Source organism: Aspergillus undulatus, assembly GCF_047715775.1.
Source record: "Aspergillus undulatus strain CBS 261.88 unplaced genomic scaffold BDV17scaffold_5, whole genome shotgun sequence".
In the NCBI taxonomy this organism is placed as follows: Eukaryota; Fungi; Ascomycota; class Eurotiomycetes; order Eurotiales; family Aspergillaceae; genus Aspergillus; species Aspergillus undulatus.
The window spans coordinates 133,601-161,219 of NW_027396609.1; the positions used below are offsets into that span (position 1 = coordinate 133,601).

General features: G+C 51.0%; 9 protein-coding genes across 9 annotated transcripts; 4 read left to right on the plus strand and 5 right to left on the minus strand.

Moving 5' to 3' along the window:
- Positions 1-4: 4 nt before the first annotated feature.
- pup1 (proteasome core particle subunit beta 2) lies at positions 5-1,172 on the plus strand. The gene is made up of 3 exons (XM_073756635.1): positions 5-297; positions 355-402; positions 474-1,172. Exons 1-3 carry the CDS (start codon positions 172-174, stop codon positions 1,116-1,118), a joined length of 819 nt encoding a protein of 272 aa, XP_073619463.1. The 5' UTR covers positions 5-171; the 3' UTR covers positions 1,119-1,172.
- A 103-nt stretch (positions 1,173-1,275) lies between these two features.
- BDV17DRAFT_279427 (class I SAM-dependent methyltransferase) lies at positions 1,276-5,260 on the minus strand (the record flags this gene model as incomplete). The annotated part of the gene is made up of 7 exons (XM_073759714.1): positions 1,276-1,455; positions 1,495-3,251; positions 3,304-3,523; positions 4,110-4,768; positions 4,842-5,003; positions 5,059-5,138; positions 5,235-5,260. 7 exons carry the CDS (start codon positions 5,258-5,260, stop codon positions 1,276-1,278), a joined length of 3,084 nt encoding a protein of 1,027 aa, XP_073619464.1.
- A 4,796-nt stretch (positions 5,261-10,056) lies between these two features.
- On the minus strand, positions 10,057-11,768 carry BDV17DRAFT_253249 (putative pyruvate dehydrogenase E1 component alpha subunit). The gene is made up of 4 exons (XM_073756636.1): positions 11,628-11,768; positions 11,438-11,571; positions 10,930-11,384; positions 10,057-10,846 (listed from the first exon to the last, which is right to left on the minus strand). Exons 1-4 carry the CDS (start codon positions 11,748-11,750, stop codon positions 10,341-10,343), a joined length of 1,218 nt encoding a protein of 405 aa, XP_073619465.1. The 5' UTR covers positions 11,751-11,768; the 3' UTR covers positions 10,057-10,340.
- Positions 11,769-12,292: 524 nt separating this feature from the next.
- On the plus strand, positions 12,293-14,245 carry BDV17DRAFT_287576 (uncharacterized protein; the record flags this gene model as incomplete). The annotated part of the gene is made up of 1 exon (XM_073761198.1): positions 12,293-14,245. The coding sequence occupies one exon, from the start codon at positions 12,293-12,295 to the stop codon at positions 14,243-14,245; it is 1,953 nt and encodes a 650-aa protein (XP_073619466.1).
- A 203-nt stretch (positions 14,246-14,448) lies between these two features.
- Positions 14,449-15,767, plus strand: BDV17DRAFT_287577 (BSD domain-containing protein; the record flags this gene model as incomplete). Its single annotated transcript, XM_073761199.1, has 2 exons — positions 14,449-15,403; positions 15,472-15,767. 2 exons carry the CDS (start codon positions 14,449-14,451, stop codon positions 15,765-15,767), a joined length of 1,251 nt encoding a protein of 416 aa, XP_073619467.1.
- Positions 15,768-16,032: 265 nt separating this feature from the next.
- On the minus strand, positions 16,033-18,119 carry BDV17DRAFT_168822 (RanGTP-binding protein). The gene is made up of 3 exons (XM_073754783.1): positions 18,082-18,119; positions 17,873-18,026; positions 16,033-17,824 (listed from the first exon to the last, which is right to left on the minus strand). The coding sequence occupies exons 2-3, from the start codon at positions 17,884-17,886 to the stop codon at positions 16,165-16,167; spliced, it is 1,674 nt and encodes a 557-aa protein (XP_073619468.1). The 5' UTR covers positions 17,887-18,026; positions 18,082-18,119; the 3' UTR covers positions 16,033-16,164.
- A 411-nt stretch (positions 18,120-18,530) lies between these two features.
- Positions 18,531-21,347, plus strand: BDV17DRAFT_253258 (translation termination factor GTPase eRF3). Its single transcript, XM_073756637.1, has 2 exons — positions 18,531-20,945; positions 21,004-21,347. The coding sequence occupies exons 1-2, from the start codon at positions 18,849-18,851 to the stop codon at positions 21,049-21,051; spliced, it is 2,145 nt and encodes a 714-aa protein (XP_073619469.1). The 5' UTR covers positions 18,531-18,848; the 3' UTR covers positions 21,052-21,347.
- Positions 21,346-21,930, minus strand: BDV17DRAFT_287580 (pre-rRNA-processing TSR2 family protein; the record flags this gene model as incomplete). The annotated part of the gene is made up of 1 exon (XM_073761200.1): positions 21,346-21,930. One exon carries the CDS (start codon positions 21,928-21,930, stop codon positions 21,346-21,348), a length of 585 nt encoding a protein of 194 aa, XP_073619470.1.
- Positions 21,931-22,213: 283 nt separating this feature from the next.
- On the minus strand, positions 22,214-27,435 carry BDV17DRAFT_168856 (uncharacterized protein). Its single transcript, XM_073754784.1, has 5 exons — positions 27,106-27,435; positions 26,765-27,053; positions 23,884-26,700; positions 23,192-23,833; positions 22,214-23,135 (listed from the first exon to the last, which is right to left on the minus strand). Exons 1-5 carry the CDS (start codon positions 27,145-27,147, stop codon positions 22,498-22,500), a joined length of 4,428 nt encoding a protein of 1,475 aa, XP_073619471.1. The 5' UTR covers positions 27,148-27,435; the 3' UTR covers positions 22,214-22,497.
- Positions 27,436-27,619: the final 184 nt, after the last annotated feature.

Below are 27,619 nucleotides of genomic sequence, written 5' to 3' on the forward strand. Positions count from 1 at the left end.
GTCACTCCAGCTGCCCCAGCTTCACCCATCGTCCTCTCCAGCTCCTCCCATCTCTTCCACTCACGCCCGCTCTCTCAATCTCTCGCTCCTTTCGGCTTCCCAGAGCTCAATTTCTCTATAACACCATTCCCTGCCGATAACTAGACCTACCGCAATCCCCCGGCCGCTGTCATGGCCGGCTTCGACTTCTCCAACTACAACCGCAACGCGGCTCTTCACGCCAAGGGAGCTGCGCTTCCCAAAGCTACAAGCACAGGTACGACAATTGTTGGCTGTATATACGACAATGGTGTTGTGGTGAGTCTCTTGTGTTGACGATTGGCACTTGATTGTTGAAGCTAACTATCGGTACAGATCGCCGCCGATACCAGAGCGACCGTTGGTCCCATAGTAGCAGACAAGGTAAGCAACGAACTACCTATCTATATCAAGCCCCAAGGCATATCACGCTAATCTCTTGTTCTCGGGATTAGAACTGCGAGAAATTACACTACATCGCCCCGAAGATCTGGTGTGCTGGAGCCGGTACAGCTGCTGACACCGAATTCACCACCGCCTTGATCAGCTCCAACATCGAACTGCACTCTCTTTCGACCGGGCGACCCCCACGGGTAATCACCTGCATGACTATGCTGAAGCAACACCTCTTCCGCTACCAGGGACACATCGGCGCGTACCTGGTGGTTGCGGGTGTTGACCCAACTGGCGTCGGCCTCTACACCGTGCACGCTCACGGATCAACAGACAAGCTCCCCTACGTAACTATGGGATCTGGTTCCTTAGCCGCCATGTCCGTCTTCGAGTCGACGTGGAAGGCCAACCTGAACAAGGAGGAAGCGATTGCCTTGGCATCGGAGGCCATCAAGGCTGGTATCTTCAACGATCTGGGATCCGGTAGCAATGTCGATGTGTGTGTTATCGAGAAGGACAAGCCTACGCAACTTCTGCGGAACTACATCAAGCCCAACGAGCGCGCTCAGAAGGAGCGGGACTACCGCTTCGCTAAGGGCACCACGGCCTACCTCAATGAAAAGGTGATCACTAAAGAGGATTTGAGGAAATACGTCACTGTCGAGGAGATCTCTGGTGAACCCAATTTGATGGAACTGGACTCTTAGATAGTTTTAACCTTTGACAATTGAGCACGCAATCTGAATGAGCTAGCACGACTACTTTCGTAACTCTAGTATACAAACCAAGGGCGTAGAAAATCATGTCACTCGTCTTGTGCAAGTTTTATTCTAAAACTACCTATCTATATACGTGTACAGGGTATCATATCGAGATATCTAACTTCGCCCTAGCAAAAGTAGGACTCCGGTAAGTAGAAACATAGTCAGAGCAACCCACTTCCTCAGCCTGACCCATCAAAGCCCCCAAAGCCTCCGGTCCCTCTACCTGCTCCACGATTCTCCAGATATAGTGGGCCTTGATGACAGAGACACGGCCATACGCCTTATACCTCGTCAACCCAGCATGGTACAGAGAACGCACGAGAGGGGGTCTGATAGGCCCCCCGTGTCTGACCACAAAACTGTAAAGCCAGTGCACTAGCTGAAAGGCTCTTCGCGGGGAGATCTGTGGAGAGCATGCGAATGCGGCAGCTAGAGCGTGGATGATGTCGAGAACTTCATCGGGGTCTGGCTCGGTTGCTCGCCTGGGCCTTGTGACGAGGGATTGGTCGGTGAAGTTAGCGGGTGACTTCCAAGAAAACGACAGCGCGATTTTGGCGGGAGTGTGCATTCGCAGGATGCGAATAAGGTTCCAGACATCAAGAGTGTTTCCTGTTCTTGCAAGGTGGATTGCGTGCTCCCGAAATCCAGGGCTTGTTATATCGATGCGGTTGATCAATCTCGCCATGTTAGGTAAGAAGGCTGCACGTGCGGAATTGAATGTATGAATGTCCTTAAAAATCTCCTCAAATGTAAGAGGCAAATGGCTATGCCTCTGAAGGGTTTGCCTCATCGTCGCTGACATGTTCCTCCCGGTTCTCAGGTCTTCGGCCATCGCTTCCAGATCAAACGGCAAATCCAGATCCTGAATTCCCTTCGTCAAGCTGGTCCACAAGTCGTCGTAGGAATCACGTCGGGCAGATTCATACATCCGGTACAGACTTTTGATTGTCGGATTGACTGAACCTGGACTCCGCACCTGATGTGGAATCATTGAGCTCTTCACCATGTAAAGTATCCAAAGACGTTGGATGATCAGATGCCGTGGCGATGTCGGTGGATGATTAAATAGGAGAGAAGACGTGCCATCATGGTGCACACGTATATGAGTCCAGGCCCTGGAAGAGGCTATAGCAGACGCATTATGAAGTCCAGCCAAACAGCTTCCCCATGTCCCAAGCAGGTGTGTCTTGTTGGAGGTGAGTAAGCCCTCAGTGACCGAAATCAGCGAGTCGGATACCACGTCAGGATGGAAGGGTCTGAGGAATTCAATAATGTACTCCGCGTCGAGCTCCGAATTCGAACAATCAGCGTCGTGAAACCATCTAGTAAGGAACTCCGACAACCACGAGCTGCTGAATGACACATCACAATCGGCCGCCAGCAGAATCTCCTTTGCTAGACAAAAGTCGTCCGCCGTGCCGTTCTCAAAGAGGGCGCCAAGCCAGGTGTCGATCATAGGCTCGTCCAGGTCCTGATGTCCGTAGACATCACATTTGCCGATAGCGTGCCACAATCGTTCATAAAGGCGTGTTAGAAGCTCCCCGTTCTTCGCCTTGTCACCAGCAGCTGCTCTTGTCAAGTCTGCTATCCTATTTATAATCCCCGCCATCTCCTTCGGGGAAATGCTCCCGAGCTTTACCGCCCGCAAGACCGTACCAAACAGGGGATGCTGTTTACCCATTGGAGCTTCGCCAGAGTAGTAAAGCTCCATGACCCGCAAATAATTCTCTGCTCCGGGGACGTTAAGATGCGGATCATCCAAGAACGAGATCAGCTCCTTTTGGGTGGCCGGTAAGCGATCCCGGCGCGAGGTCAGACGATCGAATAACAATCGGCTATAGCTAGGCTCTTGCCGGAGGTCAATATCCACATGGCGCAGGGCATCTCTCAAAGCGATTGTTGTCCGATACTTCCTTAAGTTTGTCTCTTTGAAAAACTGATCGCGTGGGATTTTCTTGGGGCGTTCCTGAACATCAGACCGGCCTTGTAGCGGGCTCTGAAACTCAAACGCGTTCAGATCCTCATTGTAGAAGCTCATCGGCGGTGGAGGAGGCGCCGGCGATGCGAATTGGTAGTCTGAGTCAAGTTAGCATTGGCTTTCCGAAGCTCAAAGCCAGTGTATTCGAACCGAAGCTTTTCCCCGGCTCACTCCATTTCATATGCTCCTTTCCATTCTTCCCTAACAAGCAAGCAATGTCTTCCCCCGGCCCAAAACCAGCTGCGCTGGCCAGAGCTGTGTTCCTCCGCTTATCCAGCCGTCTTCTAGCTTCCAGTGGCCCCGGGACTCGACTCTCGAATCGTCGTTGTTGGCCGTTCACGAATCGTCGGAAGGTCGAAGCGAGTAGCTCCTCACTGATCCAGACATGGTCGATAAAGGGGGTCGAAGAGGAGAGCGCAGTACGCCGATAGGCATACCTCCCGAGAGACATGAGACAATGGACTCATTAGAGCAATTGATTGCTCTGAGCGTACTGGATGGAGGTGGTTGTTGCGAGTGACGGTAGCTGGCGAGTCGGAGGTCCGTGTTTTCGAATGAGTAAGCCGCTTCTTCCTGACGTCCGGTCGTCTCCGCCTCAGGCATCATATCCTTACTTACCTACTACTTCAATTGCACGCAACTTAGTCCAACATGAAACTGACATCGCATTCTCTGCCTTCCAATTCATTGCTCTTTTCTTTTTCTCCAAGAAAGGTCGTCGCAGCGTTCGGGCCAAATACAGCTTGCTGTCGTGGTTGAAAGTAGGGCATTCTGCCCACGCCCATCAACCAGGATAGGATTCTCCATCATGTCTTTCTGCCTGGTGATACCGGATGATAACTAAGCGAACAGAAGTCCTTGAATCCTACAGAGCATGGCCTTGTCGAGTTCGGAGATTAGGAAAACCAGTTTTGAATTCATCGTGTTCGCTCCCCAGGATATGGCTTCCTCCCTACTACGACATGAAAATTAAAATAAGCATGGACTCGCCGATCCTGAATGTTCTTGCGAACCTCCACAAGAAACATCTCAATCTCACTAGGCGAATACCCCAAATTCCGAAACGGCTTATACGACCACCCCGACAAGCCCTCTAAAAGATTCGATTCCATCCACTTGCCGATATTACGCAGGTGCGGATCAGCCGGCCAAGGGTTCACGGGGGCCTTGAATATGCGTTCCTGCACATCAACGAAGCCTAACTCTTTCATGCCACGCGCGAGACGGTGTGCGACGCGGAATTGCCTTTGGGGATCAAATGAGAGGCCGGAATCTATTTGCATCTCACACCAGTCTTGGAGCTTATATGCGCTCCATGAGGACTCGTCCATTGGTGGCATTGTCCCATCGTCACACTTGACCATTGTGTCGAACTCGTGGATCTCTGCCCATCCGCCGGGTCTGAGATGGCTGTACATCTTCCGTTGGAGCTCTTTATAGGAGGGTAGTGAGCCTGATAGGTGTCCTGAGTGGATATAGTCGATCGAGTTACGGTTCCATAACCATTCGTCCTCCGTGATGTCGTCGACGATGAATTCGACGTTTTCTGGGACTTCATTCGGTTGGCACGGGGAGAGATCGGTCCCTTTGATCTTAGCATCTGGAAAAATGGACGCTGCATGGCAAAAGATAGTGAGCACGTTATAACCTACCATATCAAGGGTGGGGTATGGACATATAGGGCTTACAAATTTCTATCGGCCATATCCCAGTACCGGTACCGATATCCAGAATCATGCGCGGACTTATTACAGGAGCGAAGAATAAGCGTTCTCCCATCAGTAACTTGCACATGTGGTGCTGCATGTCCATGCGATTCAACTCCCGCTCGTCATTGGGATATACATATCCTATACTGGCAATTAGCTGGTGAGGCCTCTCCTCAGGCGGACAGGGCAAACTTACTGCCTTCATGGTAACTGTGGTATGTCCTGCCGTATTCTCTTGGATACTGCGTTACACTTGGAGTCAATGACTGAGTGTCACTAGAACCGAGGAATCAGCATAAGCTTGTAAAACACAGACACAGCGACTCCTTCAGGAAACCAAACACAACACAAATCCTGAGAAGTAGAACTCACTCTTCGCGAGTATATTCCTGCGACATATCGTATAAGCACTCGCACTCAGAACCACTCAAATCCAAGACCGGGGAATTATTAATCGCGTAGGACAACAGCGATTGGAAGACCAAACGGGAGATTCAATTGAACGGTCCAACGTCCAGCAAATTGAATTATGGAAAGAATGAATTATGGGAAGAAAAAAAAAAGAAAAAAGAAAAGAAAGAGACGAGACGAGCCAATGCTATACAGGCGCAGCCATCGGCGAGGAAAAGATCAAGAACTGAACTGAAATTATTAGCTTACAGAGTGTCTCCCCCCCGTGGTTCTGGTGGACCTGGGCATTTGGCTTCCGCACCAGCTATTGCGATGTGGGGTGGGCGGAAACGCAGTGGGAATGGGCAATGGGGTTGTGGATGTGATTGTGGAATTGAGAGGACGGGGCCGAGTAGTATATGGATTCGGTTGTGGGTGAGCTTTTTTTATTTGGTCGGGAGCGATATAGTCAGGATTCTGTGCAGTAGATGTTGAATTGAGGTGTTTCTTATAGGCGTTGCAAGTGTCGTTGACGTGAAGACGGGTAGGTACAAGGGACCTGGGAGGTATACTGGCTGGATGATGGTGGTGCAAAAATAGAGTGATTTGACGGGCCGAGCAGTGTATTTGAAAGACATTTGAAAAAACTCAGGGTCAGGGCCAGACGCTCGGGATTAGCATTTTATGATTTTCGCAGGCCAGGCAACTCCGACGCTAGCAGTCTACCAGTACCACTGTACCAGTCTCGCCATGCGGCCATGCCCATACGGAGACGTCGACGAGGGAGGGGAAGTGGGTAAGGCAGGATAGCCTGGATAGGGTAGCCTGGGTAGGTAGGCTAAGGGGCGTGGTGAGGCGCGAGTACGTAGTAGTCCATTCCCCATTTCGACGCTGAACCCGACAGGCTGGATTAAGTTTTGGCTTTAGTCGCAACTCTGGAACCCATCTTAACCTAATCCAGGGCGTTGGCTTCGTCACGGAATCCAATGAAAAGGGGGCGGACTATAGTCAAAATGTATCGGATGGTATACGAGAAAGTAGGTGTGAGATTCTGGGAGTCTGGACTGCAGCCGAATGGCTCACTTCGACTGAGGCTGTCTGAGCATGCCTGGGGAGGTTGAAACGATAGGAAAATGATAGGCTCTTGGTATCCCTGACAGTCCGCTGCATCCTCACCTCTTACCTCTTAGGTATGAGACGGAGGATGGACCCGACCGCGAGGGGAGGGCCAGTGCTTGTGCAGGTGGAATTGTCCAGGACCGCCCAGATGTGTCAAGTGGCACTGGCCCAAGCAACTCCGACCCAGACGGGCGGTTCCCGCGGTCGATCGCACCGCAGCTTGAACAAGCAGAAGATACTCAAGCGCTGATTCGCAATAGTCATGTCGCACTGCGTTCTGCAGCCGGAACCCTGTGAAGAATAGGCAAATTCATCATCAACGGTGCTATCCACAAACAGCTGTATATTCCGTAGAGAGGGTAAAGAATCGTTGACACACAACTGGGCACGTCATTTTGCAGGCTCAATGCACCGTAGTGGATGATTCCAAATCAACCCCGTCGGAGAGTTTTTCTCTTTCCCGCAGCTGGATTCGGCAGAAACTGGGTCTATTGAAGACCCTCTGTAGGCTCTAGATTAAGGATTCCATTCACAGTACGAAGTCCCCGAGTAGTACCGCGCATAACATTGCGTACAAAGTCGTCAGCTATGAACTTGTCAAAGGGACAAGTAGTTATGCTGGGAAATTTCGATGTTAGAGATAAATCAATCGCCGTCTGATCGCGGTACTGATTGCGAGTTCTCCGTAGTGAGGAGGTTCATGGCTGCAGGACGTATGTCATCTTTTCTTTTTCTTTTCTTTTTTTTTTCCCCCCGTGGCCCCTCCAAATCCCTGCTAGCGCTGAAGAGTCGCCTTTTGAGACGAGAAGCACGGGCGCCATGGCTGGGCGTAGCTTACCAAAGTACGACAGCGGAGAGGCCTCACTGAAGAATATAGATAGATGCCAAGGTCTATCGCGAACTCCTTCTATGAACCCCTTTTTTGAGACATCAAACAGGAGCAAAATCAGGCTCGGCGACAGTCGAAGGGTATCCAACTCACCCAAAAGCCGAGATAAGGCGATGCCTCTAAAGTATCGTGGGAGATTGGCTGTCTTGCAGATAATTGACGGAGACGGCATGCTTGATGCATTCCAACTTTCACAACTTGGAGTCTCGGTTTTTAATGGCTTCCAGATCACAGAATATTTGCTGCCACTAGGTACTGAGTACTCACAGTGACGACTTACTCTGGCAAATGGAAGCAGCAAGCTGTTGCCCGATGGGGATTCTGGCAGGTTCTAGCGGTATGGACTTGCAGTGACTACTGCGGTATGGTCGTACAAGAGGTAAAATATGGGACGATCGTCAGCGAACCTGGGATCCAATGGCGGCGGTGCCATGCTGCCGGAAATTCTGATCCATGGATCGCTCCCTTAATATCCGCCAGGCTGGGCTGGCCACAGCGTCGCTGCAGCTTGCAGATTAAATGCAGTCGATAGCTGTCGGAATCCTCGAATGCGTAATTTGCAAGGGAATGTCGGCTGAAGTTAATTATATTAACTGCAGGCCAACTCACACTGTGACTCGATTTTGTCCTTCCTGTCACGGTGGTTTCCTGCTTCAGGCCTTGCAAACAGAGACACCTGGTCCTCGCACCTCAAGACTTCACGGCTTATTTCTTGCAGCAGGATTCGGTGAAGCCCGCGCGGGTTGTTGATGTACTTGATGTGGTCCAATTATTAACGGAGCTGCGGTCCGTATCCAGACTGTCGGAATTTGCCCCACTTTCTTCCCTCGAAATTGTGCTCCGCTGCCGCTATTTTTACTCTTGCCGAATATAGATACTTTGTACGTCGATATTTACTTTCAACTCCATTGTAGGATTATTGATTGCTGGTCTCGTGTTCTTATCAATATAGTAACTTTCAGCTTTAAGCGCACCGGTCTTCCTAAATACAGACGAGATCTCATGGTCGCAAGGATGAATACTCACATCGTGCGACCGTCATGCTAACCGACCCATGCCAACAGGGTCCATCCTAGTAGCCCAGGTCTTGGCCTGGAAGTGGAAGGGTCTCCATGATACTCCGTCGAGACGCCTGACTCCAGTCTCCTCCGCAGGACCGCAGCAGATTCGCCGGTGCTTTCCGCTTGTCGATCCCACTACCTGCATGGGCAAATGGCCGATGAGGAGGCATGCGGGACGGATCCGTTGTCTGAGTTGTCTCAATGGGTGGTGGCTCTTTTGCGACGAGAGCATCAATCGAATGATCACGCTGGCCGCGTCGACGGAGGGCCATGCATTCCAGTCAAAGAGAATGGAAACAAAGAACTTGGTAAAGTCGGTAACACAAGCGGTACCGATCTAGATTCCATGTGAGGTGTCCTCCTGGAACAAAGAGAGCTCTAACGATGCTAAATGTCAGCGGCATTAAGAAGAGGGGAGTCAACGTGGAGTGGAGAAGTGGTAGTTTCCTCCTCTGCCTAGGCATAGCAGTCCGTTTATGCGAGCTAGTCTGCCATAGTGCTTTTCATCTCGAGAGTATGAATGGAACAATGTTACCTTCGGGCAGACCGCTCATCCAGCTTGAGGCAAAGTAACTGGAACCTAGCAAAGGAAATCCGATTCTTCATCCCGTTGCGTCCCCATGTCCAAGCTCAACTACCTGTGCCATTCTTCTGTACTCTGTATGTTCGTTAGTGGCCCCGGTGATGCATGCATTCTGCATACCCTAGTCTCGGCCCAATATAAGGCCCTGGTCAGAATAAAATCAGCCAACCATCTACCTCGCTTGCATAAACGTGAACTTTTTGGTTTTGGTCGCAAGTCATTGCTACGTGTTAGGCTGACACTGGTGGATAAATGAAGCTAATTTGTGTGCGTAGAAATCCTAGCAGACAAGGTTGTTCTGCAGAATCATTATAACGGCCTCAAATTTCGGAATTATGACAGGCTTGAAATTGGAAGTACTCCTTTGAGGTAACGCCCCTGCATCAAGAAGCCTGACGGACTCGGATGTGAAGCGTGCCAGAAGCACAGCTGGAGCAAGTCAACCGGAGGAGTTCAGCCACAGATCGTCACGACAATCACTAATATTAGTTATACAGCTGAGCATACCAGGGCTTGGACTTACTTTGTACACGTCCACTCGAGCATTGACGGTCCAGCACAAATCAGAACTTATTGCTTCAGCAACGTCGGTCATGCGTGGGACATCAACGAGAGCGAATTCGACCGGTGTAGGACGACGACCAAGGTCTCGAGTGTCATCTCGGGCTATGTTGTAGGGATGATCCTCACATCGTGACAAGACCTGGAGAGTAATAGTGCGGTGGATTGGGAAATGCAATTGGCGGGGTTCCATTTCCTTTATGCAAGTTTATGGGCCTATCATCAGACCCTCTGACTTGGAGTCTGTCAGAGATGAGACGATACCCACAAGGACGGAATAGTGGACATACCAGGCTGCCGGCAGTTTACAAGTGCGGCTTCCTGGAATCAGCAAACCCAAAGCCCTCGGCTTGAGCATAGTCTCGAGAGCTTTGTGCTTTCTCTCCGGGACTTGAGAGAGGCAACCTGAACCCCGGTCGACTAGTGTCTCTTGTTGATGACCAGTCATCCTTCGCAAGGACGGTGTCCATTAGCAGCGATACTCACGCATATCCCGATCAATGGCCCGAAAGCTGAAAAAGAAATTTCAACGAGAGCTAGGTGCTGGCATTACTATCAATGGAGATCGGAGACTGTGAAAGAGAAAGAGATTGATGAGGCAGGCACAGGCACGCTCCCCCAGCCCCCCAAAAGTCCTTCCTGATCGGGCTTAGAGAATTCTATTCCAGCTGCCTTCACGGCTTCAACACATTAGCTGCTCTGTAGGTGAGTGCTAATATATACCTTCTTTATGCTCCTACTCTGTCTATGTATTGTTGCAAGATACCACATCCTTTGGAAGTATCCCCAATGCTGACTGATCTGTATAGAGAATTCGAGGATCTTGGTTTCGAGCGGCTACACTACCATCCTAACGAGCATCTGCAACGACCGCTTCAACCCGGGTAGTACGTTTCGTCGGTTGTCCTCCCGCGTCGCTGATTCGGCTCGCTACCGCGAACATAGATATCTTGGAAGAGAATATCAGCCTTGAGCTCAGGATCAGGCGACGCCTCAGCCTGAGCAACTTCGTCGTTGACCTTCTTTCGAACGCTGCGCTCGATTTCCTTGGCTTGATCCTCCAATAAAACGCCCCAGTCAATCAGTTTTGCGCGGAAACTGGAGATAGGATCATTTTCGCGCTCTGATTTTAGCTCATCCCGAGATCGATAGGCCGTTCCGGGATCTGACATGGAATGTCCGGCAAACCGGTAAGTGGCATATTCATACACCAAAGGCCCGTTGCCGGCTTGGACATATTCTTTCCCATGCTTCATGGCCGACATAACAGCGAGAACATCCATGCCATTTACTCGCAAACCAGGAATATATTGTCCCCGCTTATAGTATTCCGTCGTTGCCGAAGACCGTTCGGCTGATGTCCCCATTCCATACTTGTTATCTATATACGAGGCATGATTAGCGTTGTCCGAAGGGGCTGCAAGCCTGCAATGAGGCAGATCATCAAAGTTCTGGATATCATACTTTCAACCCCAAAAATGACCGGCAGATCCCACAGCTTTGCCATGTTGAAAGCTTCATGAACCTGCCCTTGGTTTGCTGCTCCATCTCCGAAGAGATTGACCGTTACGTTACTTCTCTCGTTATACTGCTGAGCAAAAGCAATTCCAGCTCCGAGAGGAACACTGGCGCCCACAATTCCATTACCGCCAAAAAAGCTCTCGCAGAACATGTGCATTGACCCTCCCTTCCCGAAGGAGATACCATCATGACGACCAAGGAGTTCTCCAATAATTGACTTTACCGTTCCGCCACGCATAAGCGTGAATCCATGGGCTCGGTACGCGGTTATAAGCTTATCAGCACGTGTGATCGCATGTTCAATGCCCACGGCAACGGCTTCCTGGCCTGTTGATAAATGGCAGAATCCGCGGATTTTCTTGTCTTTGTAAAGAGCATCGGCCGCCAATTCCATTCGTCTGGACATATGGTATAAGTGGCTGTTGCAGTGTGATGCTGAGGCCAAACAAACCTGATCATATTCATATCATGGTACAGTTTCTTGAGCTGGCTCCTAGTCGTTTCTAAAGAGTATTGGGGCGGTTCGAAGTTATATGTTTCAAAGCTATCTTCTGGTATTGGAACTTTGAACGGTTTATCTTCTTCCTAACAATACAGAATTAGACTTGTGCTTTCGAGCCCTTTCAGAGACAATCACTCACAGTGGGCAGATCATCTATTTTCGCGACATGGGCTAGACATCGCCGTCCATTGCTGGTTAGGCCTTGCGGCCTAGGTCGTAATGGGAGGAAAGCTCTCCTCGGTAGGATTGTTCTCACATACATGGCTGTGCTTCTGATATGGGAAAAGAACTACTCTGTACTCAACCAGAGTATCTGAGAGAAATGTCTCTGGACTACTGCACCTGCGGTAGTCAAACCCACCAGACATAACGTCATTGCTATGACGCAACCATCGATATCGCAATCAGTCGCTCTTCATTGTTGAACTGATTCAATAGATATACACTGCGCATGAAGAATTTAGCTGGAATTTTAGAAAGCCGAGTAGATCTATATCCTATAATAATTTTATTATTGTGGCCGCCTATAGGCTCATATATAGCCAGCCCGGGGGGTATACTATATGCTCCCGGTAAGGAAATACCGACCTCCGCCGACAGCGGGTGCACGGACCAACCACTCAACGCGTCCGACGCGTTGTCGCAAAAGGCAATCTAACCTCAGGCAACTACTAGAGCATTGCTTATTGAACGGTTACCTTATTTTACCTACGAGTTCAGATTCTCATCCGACCTACAACCGTGCATATGCTCATGCCCCGTGCTAAAACAACACCAAGCATCCTTGTTGCCGTTTGAATTGCGATGGGACAGGGCGATAGTTATACCTCGGCGAAAACGAACCCAGATCAATATCGCACCCCCGCTAAACCCGCAAAGCCTAGCAAGTCGAAACGAGCATCAGCGCGCCAGGGCTCTCTGACATTATCAGACCCGCCTGCTCCGGCCTCAGCTTCAACTTCGACACCCTCCGCGGCCTCGACATCGAGATCGAAGTCGAAGAAGAGGATCTCCGTCAGAGACCAGCCGACCCTGACACAGATTGACTTTGTGACGATATCTCAGCAACCCGATTCTGATGATGACTCACCATTCAAATACATTGGCGATTCTGGACAGGATACCCACGACGTGATTGAGATTGAGGACGAGGACGCGGAACGAAATAATGATCAGGATGAGGACTACAAACTGTCGTCTGCCTCAAGGATAAAGCGAGAACATGGCGTGAGATTTGATGCTGCGCCTTCAAAGTCGAAAAGGTCTTCTATCAAAGTCGAGGAGACAGCAGGAAAAGGGCGCAAGAAGAGTGGCGATAAGAAGGACAAGGAAAAGGACGACAAGACCCTGACGCAAATGAAGTACGTGCGGCGAATCAATATTGAGCCTGACGATGACGACGCGAAGTTGGAATATGCTTATATAACTCCGAAGAAAAAGGTCTCCGAGCGTCAAACGGCCAATGGACCTAAGACCGAGACTGCTCAGGAACAGCCGACGTACATCTCTGAACCTTCCAGTCAACGTAAGAGAAAGTTGAGTCCGAATCTAGCTGGGAAGGGGCTGCACGAAGCAGATGACGCACCGAGGAAGAAAGATATGCCCCCTCCTACCACGCCGCGGAAATCCTTCAAGAACGAAATACTTTCTTCACAGTCACCCGAAAGCCCTGGCGTTGTGTTCATCACCTCTTCTCAATTCCGCAGCGCAACCCGCTCGCCATTAAAACAAACTTTGCACGCCTCCGAGGAGCCCTATATCAAGAAGGAATCGACCGGCTCGCCTGGCATGAAGGGTACTCCTAAGACTGTGCAAACGCCACATATCGACGAAAAACCCTCATTACATACTCGAAACTCACCTCACCCATCACAAACTTTGCGGGAGACTGCCGAGCATACGTCAGATGCAAAGGCGCCAACGAAACTAGCCAAGGGCTCCCCGGCCGAGATGCCAGACCCAAAACACCGTCCTAAGCCTCCACAGCGAAGCGTCGTGTATGAGACCGATGCAGAGTCAGACTACAGCGAGTTCGAGAACGACCGGCCAGACGTACCAAACTCACCCGGAGCCCAAGACACCACAAACTCTTATCAGGAAGCACACGCCAATAACGAGCCTAACTCCCCCAGAATCGAATCTGAATCTCAAGAACTTCCGCCTCCCATGCCCGAGACACAGATTGACTCCGGCCTTCCCCCTTCGCAAACAAATCTCTTATCCGACGCATCAATATGTTACCAAAGAGTTCATCCCGATACGCAGTTTCCGCTTGACCCAGTGCCAACAATCAATACGCAGGAGATGGCGGAATTGTTTCCAGAGTATTCTAATGGACTGCACACTCTCACTCCGTCTCCGTCGTCATCGCCTAGAACTGGAGATCATCACCCGCCGACACCTCAAGTAGTGACTGAAACGCAAGATCCAAACCAAACCCAGGACCAATCCGAATCGCAACACACGAGCAAGACGCCAACGGAGATCATCCCCGAGTCTTCGCCCGTCGCCCACCGCGAGCATGAGGACAGTGCATCCTCGGATCGGCACGCCCCCGCAACTAAAGATGTCGTGGTGCAAGTTGAGTCTTCGCAACCGTTAGACCGAACATGCACAGGTCATGATTCAGAGCCGCGAAGGATGTTGTCTCGGAGCCAGATCCTGACGTCTAGTGTAATGGAGAGTATCCCCATGCCGGCCTTCTGGATGAGCAGTCAGGACAGTGTGGGGGAGCCGTATAGTCAACCGAATAATTGACTATAGCCTATATATACCATTAGATTGAATTCTTAGTGATACCATGAATGAGATCGAGATCCTCTCTTATACTTCATGTTCGGCGATCGGCGCATCGTAGACCCGGTAACAATGGCGCTTGCGGAGAGCCAAGACGTCCAAGTGTCTGGATAATCGATAATCATCACACCCGCCATCTTCCCCTCACACGACAACACCGAGTCATGGATATTTACGATCAAGTTCAAGGAGATTTTATCTCCGCTCAGAACCAGTCACGGCAGGGAGAAAACCAGGAGAATGCATCAAAAAATAAAGAGCCTGCCGTCGACCTGAACACCGAGCTTCAGGAGACCTTCCGGGCCTTCTCCGCAAGCCCCTGGGGCTCGCGCATTGGTGACCTCTGGGGTACTGTCCGCAAACAGGGAGAGAGCTATTACGAAGGCGCTAGACAGGAATATGCTGCTGCCAGCGAGGAGGCAGTAAAAGGGTTCTCTGGTCTCAAAGATAGTCTTGTCGGGCGGACGAGGGGTCTCTCCCTCAACACGGCGTTCGGCACCACCGAGCGGGGAACGACAGAGGGTTCCCTAACACCTACGGAATCTCGAGCGGACGAATCATCGAAAACGGAGAAGCAGCAAGATGGTAGCGGTAGCGACTCGAAGGCCGTGGGCGCGGGCGTGGGCGAGGGCTTCCTTGAACGTATCAAGGCCGAGGCATCTCGACGGCTAAAGGAACTCGAGAAGGCGGAAGAAGCAGCAGACGAGGCGATCTTGCAGTTCGGAAAAAATATCACACAGCGGCTTCGGGAGGCGGTTACCATTGTTGCGCCGGAAGATGAGTCTGGGTCCAATGTTCTTTTCGAGAGTAAGGATGCAGAGGGCAAGAGGGTCATCCATGCGACGCGCTTCGAGGCCCAACTTCATGTCATCCACACGTCTCTTGACAGTTTTCTCAAGGATCCCGTGAGTGATGAGTGGCCTGCTTTCCAGAAGTCTTTCAACATCGACGACAAGACCTCTGCTATCGCTGCGGACTTGGAGAAGTACCCGGAGCTGCGCACTGCCATGGAGAAGCTTGTGCCGGAGAAGGTACAGTACGCGGACTTCTGGTCTCGGTACTACTTCCTTCGCCTTGTCATCGAGACCGAGGAGCAGAAGCGAAAGGAGCTACTGAAAGGTATGGCCTCTACTTTCCTAATCTAGTCCGTAGATTTCCCCTTAACTAATGACTTTTCCCTCGTACAGGCGCTAGCGCTGAGGACGAAGAAGAAGTAGGCTGGGACGACGATTCCGACGACGACGCCGACTCTCCCTCAACGCCTCAAGTCTCGAACAAGACCTGCATCAAGAAGGACACCACCGCTAAACCCCCTACGGCCCCGAACACCCTCAAACCTACCGAACCACGCCGGTCGAATGACCAGAACTCACAGCCCGACAGCGAGTCCAGCTACGACGTCGTCAGCGGTGCCACTAGCAGGACTCCGGCCAGTCCGAAGGAGAAGCCTAAGGATGATGACAGTGACGACGACTGGGAGTAAAAGGTTGATTTTCATGTTCTTACGATGGTTGCCGACCCATAGTCTGGGGCTCAAAACCTGCACGGATAATAGTCACGGGCGTGTTTATACGATCTTCGGCCACTGGATGGTTGAGGGTCACAGGGGGTTGTGATGTATGTTGCGTTTTATTCCACTTTCTGTTCATGAAGGGCGTTCTAGGTTTCTTGTCTGTTGCTGTTCCTTGCTCTCTCTTTAATTAGCGATACTCGTTTCCTCCTAGGTACGCACTTAATATCCCTTGAATCCTCTCTCTGAATATACATTATGCCTACAATGCCTCAAAATGTTATCCTATGAAAGAGAAAACTTGGACAAACCGTAAAGTCTATCACAACCATTCTTTTCAAATCTACGCTCCTGAAATACGCTAAATAGCTCAATGAGCAAGAGGCGAACCTCTTCTCTGTTGCTCGTCCGTCCTCGAAATAGAGCGTCGAGCATGCGAAGGCGTCTCGGGCGTATTCTCACTCGAGCGAATCTGATACCCTCGACTCCTGTCACTCGGCGTATACGGCACCTCGCTCGTAGCCCGGCTATACCCAATCGAAATGCGCTCTGTTGTCCCACTATACTGGTAATCTTCGCCACGTCGCTTGACGGGGCTTTCATCGTACGGGTCCCAGCCGACCCTTCGTCTCGCGTCAGAGCGGAGCCGTTGGCGGTGTTGCTCGTCTCCCCCTGCGCCGGTTGTCGAGGACTCCTCTAAGAAGAAGTTGAGTAGTTCGTCGCTGATGGCGAGGTGGGATTGTTGTTGGAATTGCTGGAGCGACATTAGGCGGAGGAGCGTCTCGAGGAGGGACAGGGAGGTGCGGATGTTGTTGAAGAGAGGGTTTGAGAGCGTAGTTAAGGATTTGGGTGTGGGCGGTTGTGGAGAGGCTGGATGGGGGGATTTGCTGCCTGGATCTAGCGAGAGCTGGGCCATTTTCTCAGCAGGGTCGGGTGACTTGGGATTGGGAGTTTCTCCGTCTGACTCTGTATCGGATATTTCGTCGTCGTTGTAGACCTCGAAGGCTATCCATTCTGGGTCAAGATCCTTGGGTAAGCGCCATTCGTCGGGGATGGAGCTCTCGTGAAAGCTAGGCGTGGAGTTATTGGTAGCAGACCCAATCAACTGCGCATCCAGTTGGGCCTGGATCTCGTCTATCTCGTCTTCCGATTCCGTTTCATTGCTGTTATCGAAACCAGCCATATCCCTTTCGACCATGCGGCGTGGTGGAACGGCGTCTGGGTCCCTTTTCAACAAGAGGACCGGATTGTTCGTTTCGCCTTCGGTGCTGATATTGAGGATTCTGCCCGTGTCTGCGTAGAATATTTTCGAGATCTGATGAATGGGTATAATTTCGCGTATTCCTGCAGTTTCGATGTCTTCAAACTTGTGAGGCTGATGTTCGTTTTCTTCAAATGTATGGACTCTTCCATCATCGAGGTCTTCTACCACCAGGATCTGATAGGCGTACTCGTCAATCCTCCCCTCAGCAGGAAGCTGCATTGACCACGGTTGGTTTCCCGGATAGACTGCCATATCCATGGGTACTCGCCGCAGTTTCAGGCGAGCCTTGTGCATGACTTCTTTCCAAGTTGCCTCGCGGATATCTTCTTCGTCGTGAGGACGCAGGTGGCTAGCGAAAAGCATATACATTGAGAGAGTGAATGTAGGACCAATTTGTACTGCTTGTGATGGAGACATGGAATATTGTGTATCACCAGCAGTAAGAAATGTGCTTGCCTGTAGCAGCCGGGATGGTGATATCGTCGCAGGAAGGTTAGTCGATAATTTAGCCCCTGAGGTCGTGATAGCCAGATTCATGAGCGGGACCGCATCCTCAATCCGCACTAGGAGCTTCTTGATGTCTTGTATGATAAGTTTGACTAGCTCTTTGGTTCTCGATAGTTCTCGCGGAGTTTTCCCGCCCTTGGGGGTTTGTTCCTCAGATTGAGCAGCAGCAGCTAGCCGCTGACCCAGTGACTGGATATCTAACCGAAGGGACTTGGTGAGGGAGACTGCGGATTCTAGAGATGTATTCCCGCGCGCAGCACTAGATATGTCAGTACTCGAATACTCATACATACACGCAACTACTCACATCAATTCAATCATGTCAATTGCCGGAGATATGACCTGTCCTGATGAGCCTTCTCATTTTCTAATCGGCTGTGGGGGAAACTGACTTGAATCTTGCTTTCAAGTCGTTGTTGGAGGATAAGAAGCTCATCCCTCTCCGCACTTTTGTCAACATTCTGGGTGAAGTAACTCATTAGCCGCTTGCTCAATGCGAAAGGTGTATAGACTTACTTGAAGGAGCCTTGAGGACTGGCGGATTGCATAGCTAGCTGTAATGGCGATGCCTGAGCTAATGACAAGGCATCAGCATATGTTTGTATTAGGTATGGCTTGAAAATGTTGAATGCGGGGGAGCAAGTTTTGAGGGTGCATCTACCGAATCGCATAGTTCATCGCCTGCTGCGTGAGCTGCATGTGAAATTAGCTCCTGCTGCCCGGTGGCCTTGCTACGGCACCAAGGGAACTGACGTACGCGGGCTAGGAATGTGTCCATATTGGAGCAAAAGACAGGCTAATCTTTGAATCGACCATAGTTCAAGATGCTGGGAGAATGTTGAGGAAACAAAGCGTCACTCTTGGTGGGTTGTTTAGTGTGGCACCCCTGAGGCCTTATCGATAAGAAGCCACTGTGGCTGGTGTTTCTATAGATGTATGCCCTACGGAGTGATACCATTTGCTCATTTCATGCCAGACAAAAAAGATGCATTTGCCCCTGAATGACGTATGGCACTCATACCCTCCATGATCAGGCGTTTATTGGGCGAAAAGTTCCATAAAATGTTCTTTTCCCGCCACCATTTACTGTGTTCACTATTCAGGCGGGGAAAAGATGCGGCTGAGTCATCCGTGCAAAATCCGCAGCCTCACTAAACTTGCCTGGGAAAGAAAGACCCCTCCTTCGTCCTCTCGTGGTCTCTCGAGTACTTATACCCTTGTCCGTTCCTGTTACATTGTCTTGTTCGAGCGCTTGTCTTGTTAAGCATCTAGACTTGTCGAACATGGCGAACCAGACCCCTGACTCCTGGGAGGATGAACTCTCCAGACAGACCGAGGGCGTCAACCTGAACAACGCACAATCGCGCCCTCAGGCTCAAGCGCCTACCTTCCACCCCAGCGCTGCCTCTTTCCAGCCCGGAGCTGCCACCTTTGTGCCAGGACAACAATTTCAGCAGTACGGTGGCTACTCTCAGTATGGCCAGTATGGACAGCAGTACGGCGGATACCAGAACTATGACCAGCAGGGCTATGGCCAGTACGGAGCATACGCCCAGCAGTCTGGTGGTTACAACCAGATTTACGGCCAGAACTACGGTGGCTACCAGCAGCCACAACAATTCTCCCAGCAACCCCCTCAGGCTGTCCCAGCAGCCCCCAAGGCCGCTCCCGCTCCCGCCCAATCTTCACCGAAACCGGTTGCTGCTACCACTGCTGCCCCCAAGGCTAAGGTCTTGACTATCGGCGGCGCCAGCGACTCCCCAGCAGCCCCGAAAACCAAAGTTCTTTCCATCGGTACCCCCACACCGGCATCGACCACTCCTTCCTCCGACTCCGGCAATCTCGCCGAAGCCAAGGGCCCTGCGGCTGTTGAGGCTGCTTCTAAGGTGACCGCGAGCAAGGCTATTGATAAGATGGAGAAGAAAGCGGAACAGAAGGCAGCTGCCAGCGGCAAATCATCTCCCACACCATCAGGACGCAACAGCCCGGGGCGGTCGAGTCCTTCTCGAGGCGAGAGTGCCAAGGAGAAGCGTGAAGCGAACGCAGTTGCTCTGGAACAGCAGGCCGACGTTGATGAACAGACTTTGAAGGAAATCTATGGTGAGAAGAAGGAACATGTGAACATCGTCTTCATCGGGCACGTTGATGCCGGAAAGTCCACCCTCGGTGGTTCTATTCTCTACGCCACCGGTAATGTGGATGAGCGAACACTCGAGAAGTACAAGAGGGACGCCAAGGAAGCTGGTCGTGAGACTTGGTACCTTTCCTGGGCCCTGGATTTGACCAACGAAGAGCGGGCCAAGGGTAAAACCGTTGAGGTGGGTCGTGCTCACTTCAAGGTCGACGTCCCAACACCCGAGGGCACTGTTGAGAGACGTTTCTCTATCCTCGACGCTCCGGGACACAAGTCTTATGTGCACCACATGATCGGTGGTGCCTCGCAAGCTGATGTCGGTGTCCTCGTTATCTCTGCCCGTAAGGGTGAATACGAAACCGGATTCGAAAAGGGCGGTCAGACCAGAGAGCATGCCCTGCTTGCAAGAAACACCGGCGTTCGGAAGCTCGTCGTCGCAGTCAACAAGATGGATGACCCAACGGTCGAGTGGAGCCAAGATCGGTTCAAGGAGTGCACAGTCAAGGTCTCGAAGTTCCTGGAAGCTCTCGGCTACAAGAAGGATGACCTAACTTTCATGCCCATGTCCGCCCAGCGGACTATGGGTGTCAAGGACCGCGTCCCAAGTGACCTCTGCCCTTGGTATAGCGGCCCCTCCCTCATCGAGTACCTCACCGACATGAAGATGCCCGAGCGCAATCTCAATGCACCTTTCATGATGCCTATCAGCACCAAGTACCGTGACATGGGTACTATGGTTGAAGGACGTATTGAAGCTGGTGTCGTCAAGAAGAACCAGAACTGCATCATCATGCCTAACCGCACAAAGATCGAAATTGCAGCCCTCTATGGCGAGACTGAAGATGAAATTGCGACTGCCACCTGCGGTGATCAAGTACGCATGCGTCTTCGCGGTGTAGAAGAAGAAGATTTACTTCCTGGATTCGTCATGTGCTCACCAAAACGCCCGGTCCATTGTGTCTCTGCCTTCGAAGCTAAGATTAGGATTCTCGATCTCAAGAGCATCCTTACGGCTGGTTTCAACTGCGTTATGCACGTGCACTCCGCTGTCGAAGAAGTCACTGTTGCAGCTCTGCTCCACAAGCTTGAGCCGGGTACTGGACGACGGAGCAAGCGCCCTCCACCTTTCGCCAACAAGGGACAAATGATTATCGCACGCATTGAGGTTACCAGCGCTGCTGGTGCTGTCTGTGTGGAGCGTTTTGAGGACTACAACCAAATGGGACGGTTCACCCTGCGTGACCAGGTAAGTTTTCACTTCGCAAGATGTCTTCACACGCAGAAAACTGATTGTTTTGATCTAGGGACAAACCATTGCTATTGGTATGATTACCAAGCTCATTGACAACTAGACGATTACCGGATAACGGCTCCCTTCGGTGTTTATAATGATGTTACTGGAGCCTAGTCAAAGCATCCCAACGACGAAATGACGGTCGGATGAGGACTTGGACTTGTTGATGATGACGAATTCTATTCGGTTCCTTTATAGATTTACGCATGTTTTGATTTATTGCTGGATACGAAAAGTCACCTTTTGCAGCTTCTCTACCATATTAGGGTACGTAGTCCACGAGTAGATACCATTGCATACAATCCTTGTCTATCTGGGGAATCACATAAAAGCGTCACTCATAGCAAGCAAATCACCGCTTCTTCTTCCCAACAACCTTCGTAAACCCGTCCTCATCAACCTCAGGCTCAACCTTCTCTTTCGGCGCCCTCACCAACGCCGGCGCCTCCCCCATATCAACATCCCCCTCGTCATCACTATCCTCCTCCCCACTCGTCTCACCCTCCTCATCCTCCCCCCTCTTAAACCCAGCAACCGCTGCCCCCGCACTCTTCTGCGCCTTCTTCCTCTCCCACTCCTCCCACATCTCCTTAACCGCCTGATAATCTCCCCTTTCAACCATACTCCTAATCTCAATGATCTTCACCGCCACATTCCCGGCACTCTCGTCATCAACCACAACGTCGAATTCATCGTTCATAACCTGTATCAGCACGTCTTCGAGATCCTCCGCGTCTGTCTCGGGTCGGTCCGCGATCATTTCGGAGATTGCGCCGCAGAGCCAGTCGCGCTTGTCAGCGGAGGTTGGGCCGCCCCAGTTACTTGTCACCGCGAGTGAGAGGGCCGGCCAGGCGTTTATTGCGAGGGTTATGCCGAGATCGAGGTAGGAGGCGGTTTGTTGGGTGGGGTTGGGGAGGGTTTGTTGTTGTTCGGACATTGTGGTGTATATTCTTTGGGTCTTGGGGTTTATACTTAGTCGGTTGTTTAGTGCGCCTTGAGGTGCACAGTTCGTGGTCTTCGCGCGGAGATGCTTTTTTGGTCTCGGAGGCCTCGTTTTGGTGCGGGGGATATAGAGTTGGAATTTCTGGATTGCAGGAAAATCGGACAGTTTAAAGAGGGCGAATTGAATGAGAGTGGATGAGTAGCTTCTCAGTCGAACAGATACCGAGTCAAAAACTGGAAACTAGAAGCACAAGGGTATCGCGATAATGAGGGGTTCAATTGTTGTGATCTCGATTTTTTTTCCGCCTTTATCGGCTGCCGATTAGATATGATAAGTCTGGTCATGTGACTTATACCGAGTACCTTAAAAGACTGGTATCAAAGCTTGAGAATATAGCATTCGTAGATTCAATGGGTATAAGTTTGTGACGAGTAAAAGCCCCAAGCCAGATAATGGTATATCGCAAAATGTGTGCAACCCGCCGAATGAAACCAGATGATCATCCCAACCCAACGCCATGTACCCAACCAGAAATAATATCAAAACAAGAGAAACCGCATGTCAGAGAACATAACTCAGTATTTCCTGAGCTCGCAAAGCAGTGGCAATATGCCAAGGTAAGGTGCCGGATTGAACAATCCGCGTGCCTCGCACTCGTGCAAGAGTTGCCAGGTCACGGAACATTCCTAGGATTTCGCGGAGTAGATTTTCGTACGAAGATGATGGTCGCTGCGTAAACAAGAGATTGACGTTCATGGAAAATGCTCCATCGCTATCCGTGGAGCCCCGTCGGCGAAGTAGATATCCACTAGCTAACGCTGGGCGGTACTCCGTGAGATGAAGGGTACCATTAAGACGATGTGACAATACAACGCCCCAAGATTCATCACAAATATCAGTAAGCAGGGTCTCTGACTCAGACTCAGCCATTAAATCAGTTGGTGTAGGAGCATTCGCTTGTGCATTGGTGCCACTAGGGGGAGTAGGCGCGTTGCCTAGCTGATCAGGCGACAGAACAGAACCACTGGGAATTGGCGTGGTCATAGGCGTTGAAGAAGCCTGCGGGTTGAGGACGCTCATCGGTATCGGTAAGGGTGGAGGGCTTAGTGATAGCTCAGAGGCCGTGTTGACACTGAGTATTGTGAGCTCTACAGGAACAGACCTTGACTTGTTATATTGGTCGGCAAGAGTCAACCAAGCTGAATTCATCAGCGTAAGCAGAGACTCAAAAATGCAGTGGGCGAGTAAAACTTACTATCATGCTCGTCCTGGTCCACATTTTCAGTGCTCACGAGAATGACCCTCCACCGCGCTTGATTCTTGTCCATGATACTCCTAGTCGCAGACCAGATTTCACTGCGCACAGAAGAAAGAGACCGAGAAGCCGCAGAGTTGCGGAAACGAAGACAGTAAGACATCATCCGTTGAAGCACCCCAGAACTATCTGACCAGGCCGCAGTCATCCATCGCTGGTCTTGGCTTCTGGAACATGCAACATGGAGACACTTTCCTCCTTGCATGGGTGACGAGCGGTCAGAGGCAAGTTTGAACCCAATTGTTGGTGGAAGTGTCTCGGCCAGCATCACAGGCGGTGCGCAGTTCATAGCGTTTGGCTGGGTCTCTTTCGTAGAGCATCGACTGTAAACCTCCAATACCAGATTCAAATAATCCATCTGAGGAGGCACGACTAGTGACTCTGACGACGTAACAAAATCCATGGGAATGATCTGCAGCATGACTTCGTCTGGTTGCTTGTACTCTGTGCTGGCCAGATAAGTTTGCAGTAGGCACCAAAATGCAGCGCATACATCAACCAAGGAAGCAGCATGCGAGAACGGGTTGATGATATAGACGATAATGCTGTCCTTTGACGGCCAGAGTTTCGAAAGAGCGGTACCTTTGAAAGTGAGCAGCTGCTACATCAATAATTTCATGGGAAAGTCTTACCAAGTTCTTCACAGATCGCCTTCAATCGCTGCATTGCCACTTCATAATTGGATTGACTGAAAGGGCTCGCATCCCATTCGCCTATGGGATTGTTGAACGCATCTGTGGCATCTCGCCTGGAGTGATTGCCAAGGTTACAGCTAGTGTAGAGAAGACCCAACCGCTCCAAAAATACATCGGCTGCCTTGGTCGTCGACTGAGGATATATGCAATAAGCAACAACATCTTTTGGGCCGTGTGCAGGCTCCAGGTCGAACGTTTCCCAGAATGGTATCGCCGGAGGTAATGTTTCCAGAAAGCTCTTGCCGCGGCAAACACGCAGATGCGGTGGTGACAATCTCGTAATCGACCCTTTGCCAGCTTCCTTGCGCTGATGGTTTTGACGAGGAGTTAGGCCGCTAGATGCATCGGGTGAGAAGAGATTCTGATTCTCTTGAAGTGATACAAAGCCATTCAAGTCAAGCCTCTCAACACCGGTAAGATATTCTGAAACTTCGAGCAGCTTCCGAAGACTGAATGCTTGGTTATCTAGGGAAGAAATACCGAAGTTTCCGTCAAGTTTGTGATCCAGTGATGACTGCGTGATTTGATCAACTAGAAGCTGAGCGATCTGGACTTGTATTTCTCTTGTGGTGAGCGAGGGGAAGATCCGGTTTTCAGGAAACGAAAAGAATCCCGCAATTGACCAATCCGAGAATGTTGATAGAAAATTCCCTAAGAAGACCGAATTCTCAGATTTAGGCTCGGTTATCTCTTTTTCAGTGCCCATGATATCCTTTACCGATGACGGTCGTGGAGAATGTATTGGGCTAGAACGAGCACGCTTTCTCTTGAGTGTTGCCAAACTCGTGGATGGCATATTCTTTTCCAGGGTATTGTTATCACTCTCGTCCTCTGTCTCGCTGCTCGAATCCAGACTTGACGATGATGACTCTAGCTCGTCCGACTTGCTTCCGTGTGCATCGGGGGCTTTGTTGTAACCAAGCGTTTTAGCATTACTTCTTCGACGTGGCAGTCCGATGGTTGGGATGTCGTTCGAAGAAGCAAGAGTATCATGGGTTAACGTAATACCTGCTCCCAGGAACGAAAACTTGCCATCTGCACCATACTTTTTATCCCAAGAGGACATAGGTTCCTTGAAAGCAATTGGGCTGTAGTAATTTTGGACATGGCTGGGCTTAGAAAGAGGGTTGGTGCTACTACCTTGCTCGGGGAAAAGGATTTTCTTGACCTCCACAGGGCTCAAGGGTGGACTGACGGTTTGGACATGATCTTGGCGAGGTGACAGGATAAGTATGTTGTTATCGAGATTGGGTTGGTCGCGCCGGGGCTCCTCAGAGAGCTGCTCAGGCATTTTCTGGGGCGTTGAAGTTTCATGAAGCACGCTATTGGGTGAGGGTGCATCAGATTCTGGAACGACCGCATCAGGTTTGGCTGGCTTTGTACCAGGACTTTCCTGGATATCCTCAACGCCGGCGCCGTTCGCTGGAGGCTCGAAGTCCTGATCATCGAAGAAGCTGAAATCGGCATCTGTGATGCCTTTAGCACCGAAATCTCTTCCGTTCATATCTCCAAATAGGTCATCATCTTCGTTGGTATCGTACAGACCGGATCCGACCCCAAGGCCAGCCCCTGGGCCAAATTCCATAGTCATATCCGGATCCAGGCCGCTTTTCGTATATGCGCGGTTAGCTTGCTTTTGTTTGGCTTGGCTCCGGAGCAGATTTGAGCTATGGTCTGAGTCTTCAGAAAATACGGCTGCAGAATTCACCCCGATACCAGTGGCTCCGTCTGGCGGTGTTGGGTATACAAGGCTCGCGCTCTGCATTTCAGGGTACAGAGATGCCCGAGACAAACTTTCGATGCCTTCTGGCAAATTGGCAGGGCCGGGTGATGTTGTGGCCTGATGGGTTACTTGGGATTGTTGACCCTCACGAGGAAAACTGGGCTCAATATCCAATGAGTTTGGCATTTCCTTGGTATACCAGTCTTCCGCAAAGTCCAGGGGGTCACGAAACAAAAGGGAGCTCTCCTCGATTCCCTCTACTGCTTCAGGCTGATGTGACTTTGTTCTTCTGAAGCAATAAATAGCAGGCCAGAGTATGCGCTTGAGGGGAAGCGAAGAGTCGTCTTCTCTGGTTCGAGCGGCCTCTCCAGACAATTTGGAATAGAATGGTTCCCAGACCTCAATCTCCACCCAGCCATCTTCGGTAACAGGGTCGGAGGGTAACCCAAAATAGCCCAACCATTCTAGAACGTTCAGTTTCCATTGTTCGGTTTCATCTGGCGCGGAAAGACAATGCTGATTTCTCCCAGAACCAGTTGTTGCTAGTCGTGCAATCGAGCCAGTAGGGGCTAGCCAGAGGTCGATCCCAGGTGCGTGTTCAGAAAGGCTTTCTCCTGGCCGACAAAGCCGTGCCAAGCCCGTCTGTGGAATGGTCTGCAAGGCGACGGTTAATCTCCCCGCCGACGTCAACTGAACCTGGAGAGACGTCAGGGCTGAGACAGAGGTAGGGCCATCGTTGGTGGCGCTCAGACCCTCGTCTAGATCATGTTCGACGGCATCAAAGAGAGTCCGCGGCCCAAGAGGAATGGCGTTGTTTTGTCGACTTATTTGAAGGCTGAACGCGGCGGTTACGGCTGAGATAAACGAGGCGTAGATTGCGGCTGAGCCGCCGGAGGTGTCTACTCGCCTGGGTTGCACAGAACCGCTTTGCATCCGTTGTGACGGCGCGGGAGAATTGGCGTTTGCGGTAGGTGGATCTGGCCCATGGCTCCTTGCCAAGTCGCCCGAAGTGACACTTCCTGAAGTCCAAACTAGAATCTGGTTAAGCACGATGCTACCGTAGAGCGGGCCTGGAGCGGTTCGCGATTCACTCACTTTTGAGAACCGTAGAACCGACAAGGAGCCGATTCGGTTCATCTCCCCTGTCATTCAAAACCACAGACGAAAGATGCTCAAAATCGGGAGTAGCAGAAAAAATCAAAAGACCGAGGCGCCTCGGGTAGCTCAGCACTAAGCTACCTTGACTCCTTAGCCGAAGCTCGAGCTCTTTGAGGCGGCTGATATGCTTCAAGACAAAAGGACCATTCTTGGGCCCATCGGCCGGAGCATTGCTTCCGCTGGTCTCCTCGGTGTATATCCTCCAATAGATATTGGAGAAGCCATCCTAGAATAACACATTAGAGCTAGCTGGGCATCTGGATAAGAAGAGTACCAACAATGACGCGTATGTTTGTGATGGAACCCCCGGGAAATTCCATGGTTTAGCTAATATCCCAGGGTGAACCAAGGCAGAGAGCTAGCGAAGCTGTAAAGACCGAAGATAACTTCATTTCCAAAGTGATTCGAACCGAAAGCAGTCTCTCAACCCGGAGCCCATCGCATCCAATGTTGACTAAGATGACGGTCAGCAATAGGGCGACCTGCGGAAAGCCAACGCCCTATGAGAGAAAATGGCAGCAGAACAGTAAGAGGCTGATCAGAACAGAGGCATCATGAGTCGAATCGAAGTGCGCGACGAAAGGAGCGACTAGGTATCAACATCTCCAGCGGCGGAAGTTGCGGCGAGTTCCAGCTCTCCCGCGGGAGTTCATCATGCCCGGTCGCCGGGGCCCGTGCAACCAATCAGCGGCCCCCGATATTCCTGTGGTCACGTGCCTGTCTTTATCGATAATCAAGAAAAAATCATAGATAAAAACCGCCAGTCCTCCGACTCTCGGTTTGCGCAAACTC

Excerpts from the sequence above, each read along its gene's own strand:
- pup1 (XM_073756635.1), top strand. The coding sequence starts at position 172 with ATGGCCGGCTTCGACTTCTCCAACTACAACCGCAACGCGGCTCTTCAC. Across the intron at positions 298-354 it reads TATACGACAATGGTGTTGTG|ATCGCCGCCGATACCAGAGC; the intron begins GTGAGTCTCTTG and ends CTATCGGTACAG. Across the intron at positions 403-473 it reads GTCCCATAGTAGCAGACAAG|AACTGCGAGAAATTACACTA; the intron begins GTAAGCAACGAA and ends TCTCGGGATTAG.
- BDV17DRAFT_253249 (XM_073756636.1), bottom strand. The coding sequence starts at position 11,750 with ATGTATGTGAGAACAATCCTACCGAGGAGAGCTTTCCTCCCATTACGA. Across the intron at positions 11,572-11,627 it reads AAATAGATGATCTGCCCACT|GAAGAAGATAAACCGTTCAA; the intron begins GTGAGTGATTGT and ends CTGTATTGTTAG. Across the intron at positions 11,385-11,437 it reads CATGATATGAATATGATCAG|ACGAATGGAATTGGCGGCCG; the intron begins GTTTGTTTGGCC and ends CCATATGTCCAG.
- BDV17DRAFT_253258 (XM_073756637.1), top strand. The coding sequence starts at position 18,849 with ATGGCGAACCAGACCCCTGACTCCTGGGAGGATGAACTCTCCAGACAG. Across the intron at positions 20,946-21,003 it reads GGTTCACCCTGCGTGACCAG|GGACAAACCATTGCTATTGG; the intron begins GTAAGTTTTCAC and ends GTTTTGATCTAG.
- BDV17DRAFT_168856 (XM_073754784.1), bottom strand. The coding sequence starts at position 27,147 with ATGGAATTTCCCGGGGGTTCCATCACAAACATACGCGTCATT. Across the intron at positions 27,054-27,105 it reads TCACAAACATACGCGTCATT|GATGGCTTCTCCAATATCTA; the intron begins GTTGGTACTCTT and ends GTGTTATTCTAG. Across the intron at positions 23,834-23,883 it reads GGCGATCTGTGAAGAACTTG|GTACCGCTCTTTCGAAACTC; the intron begins GTAAGACTTTCC and ends TCACTTTCAAAG.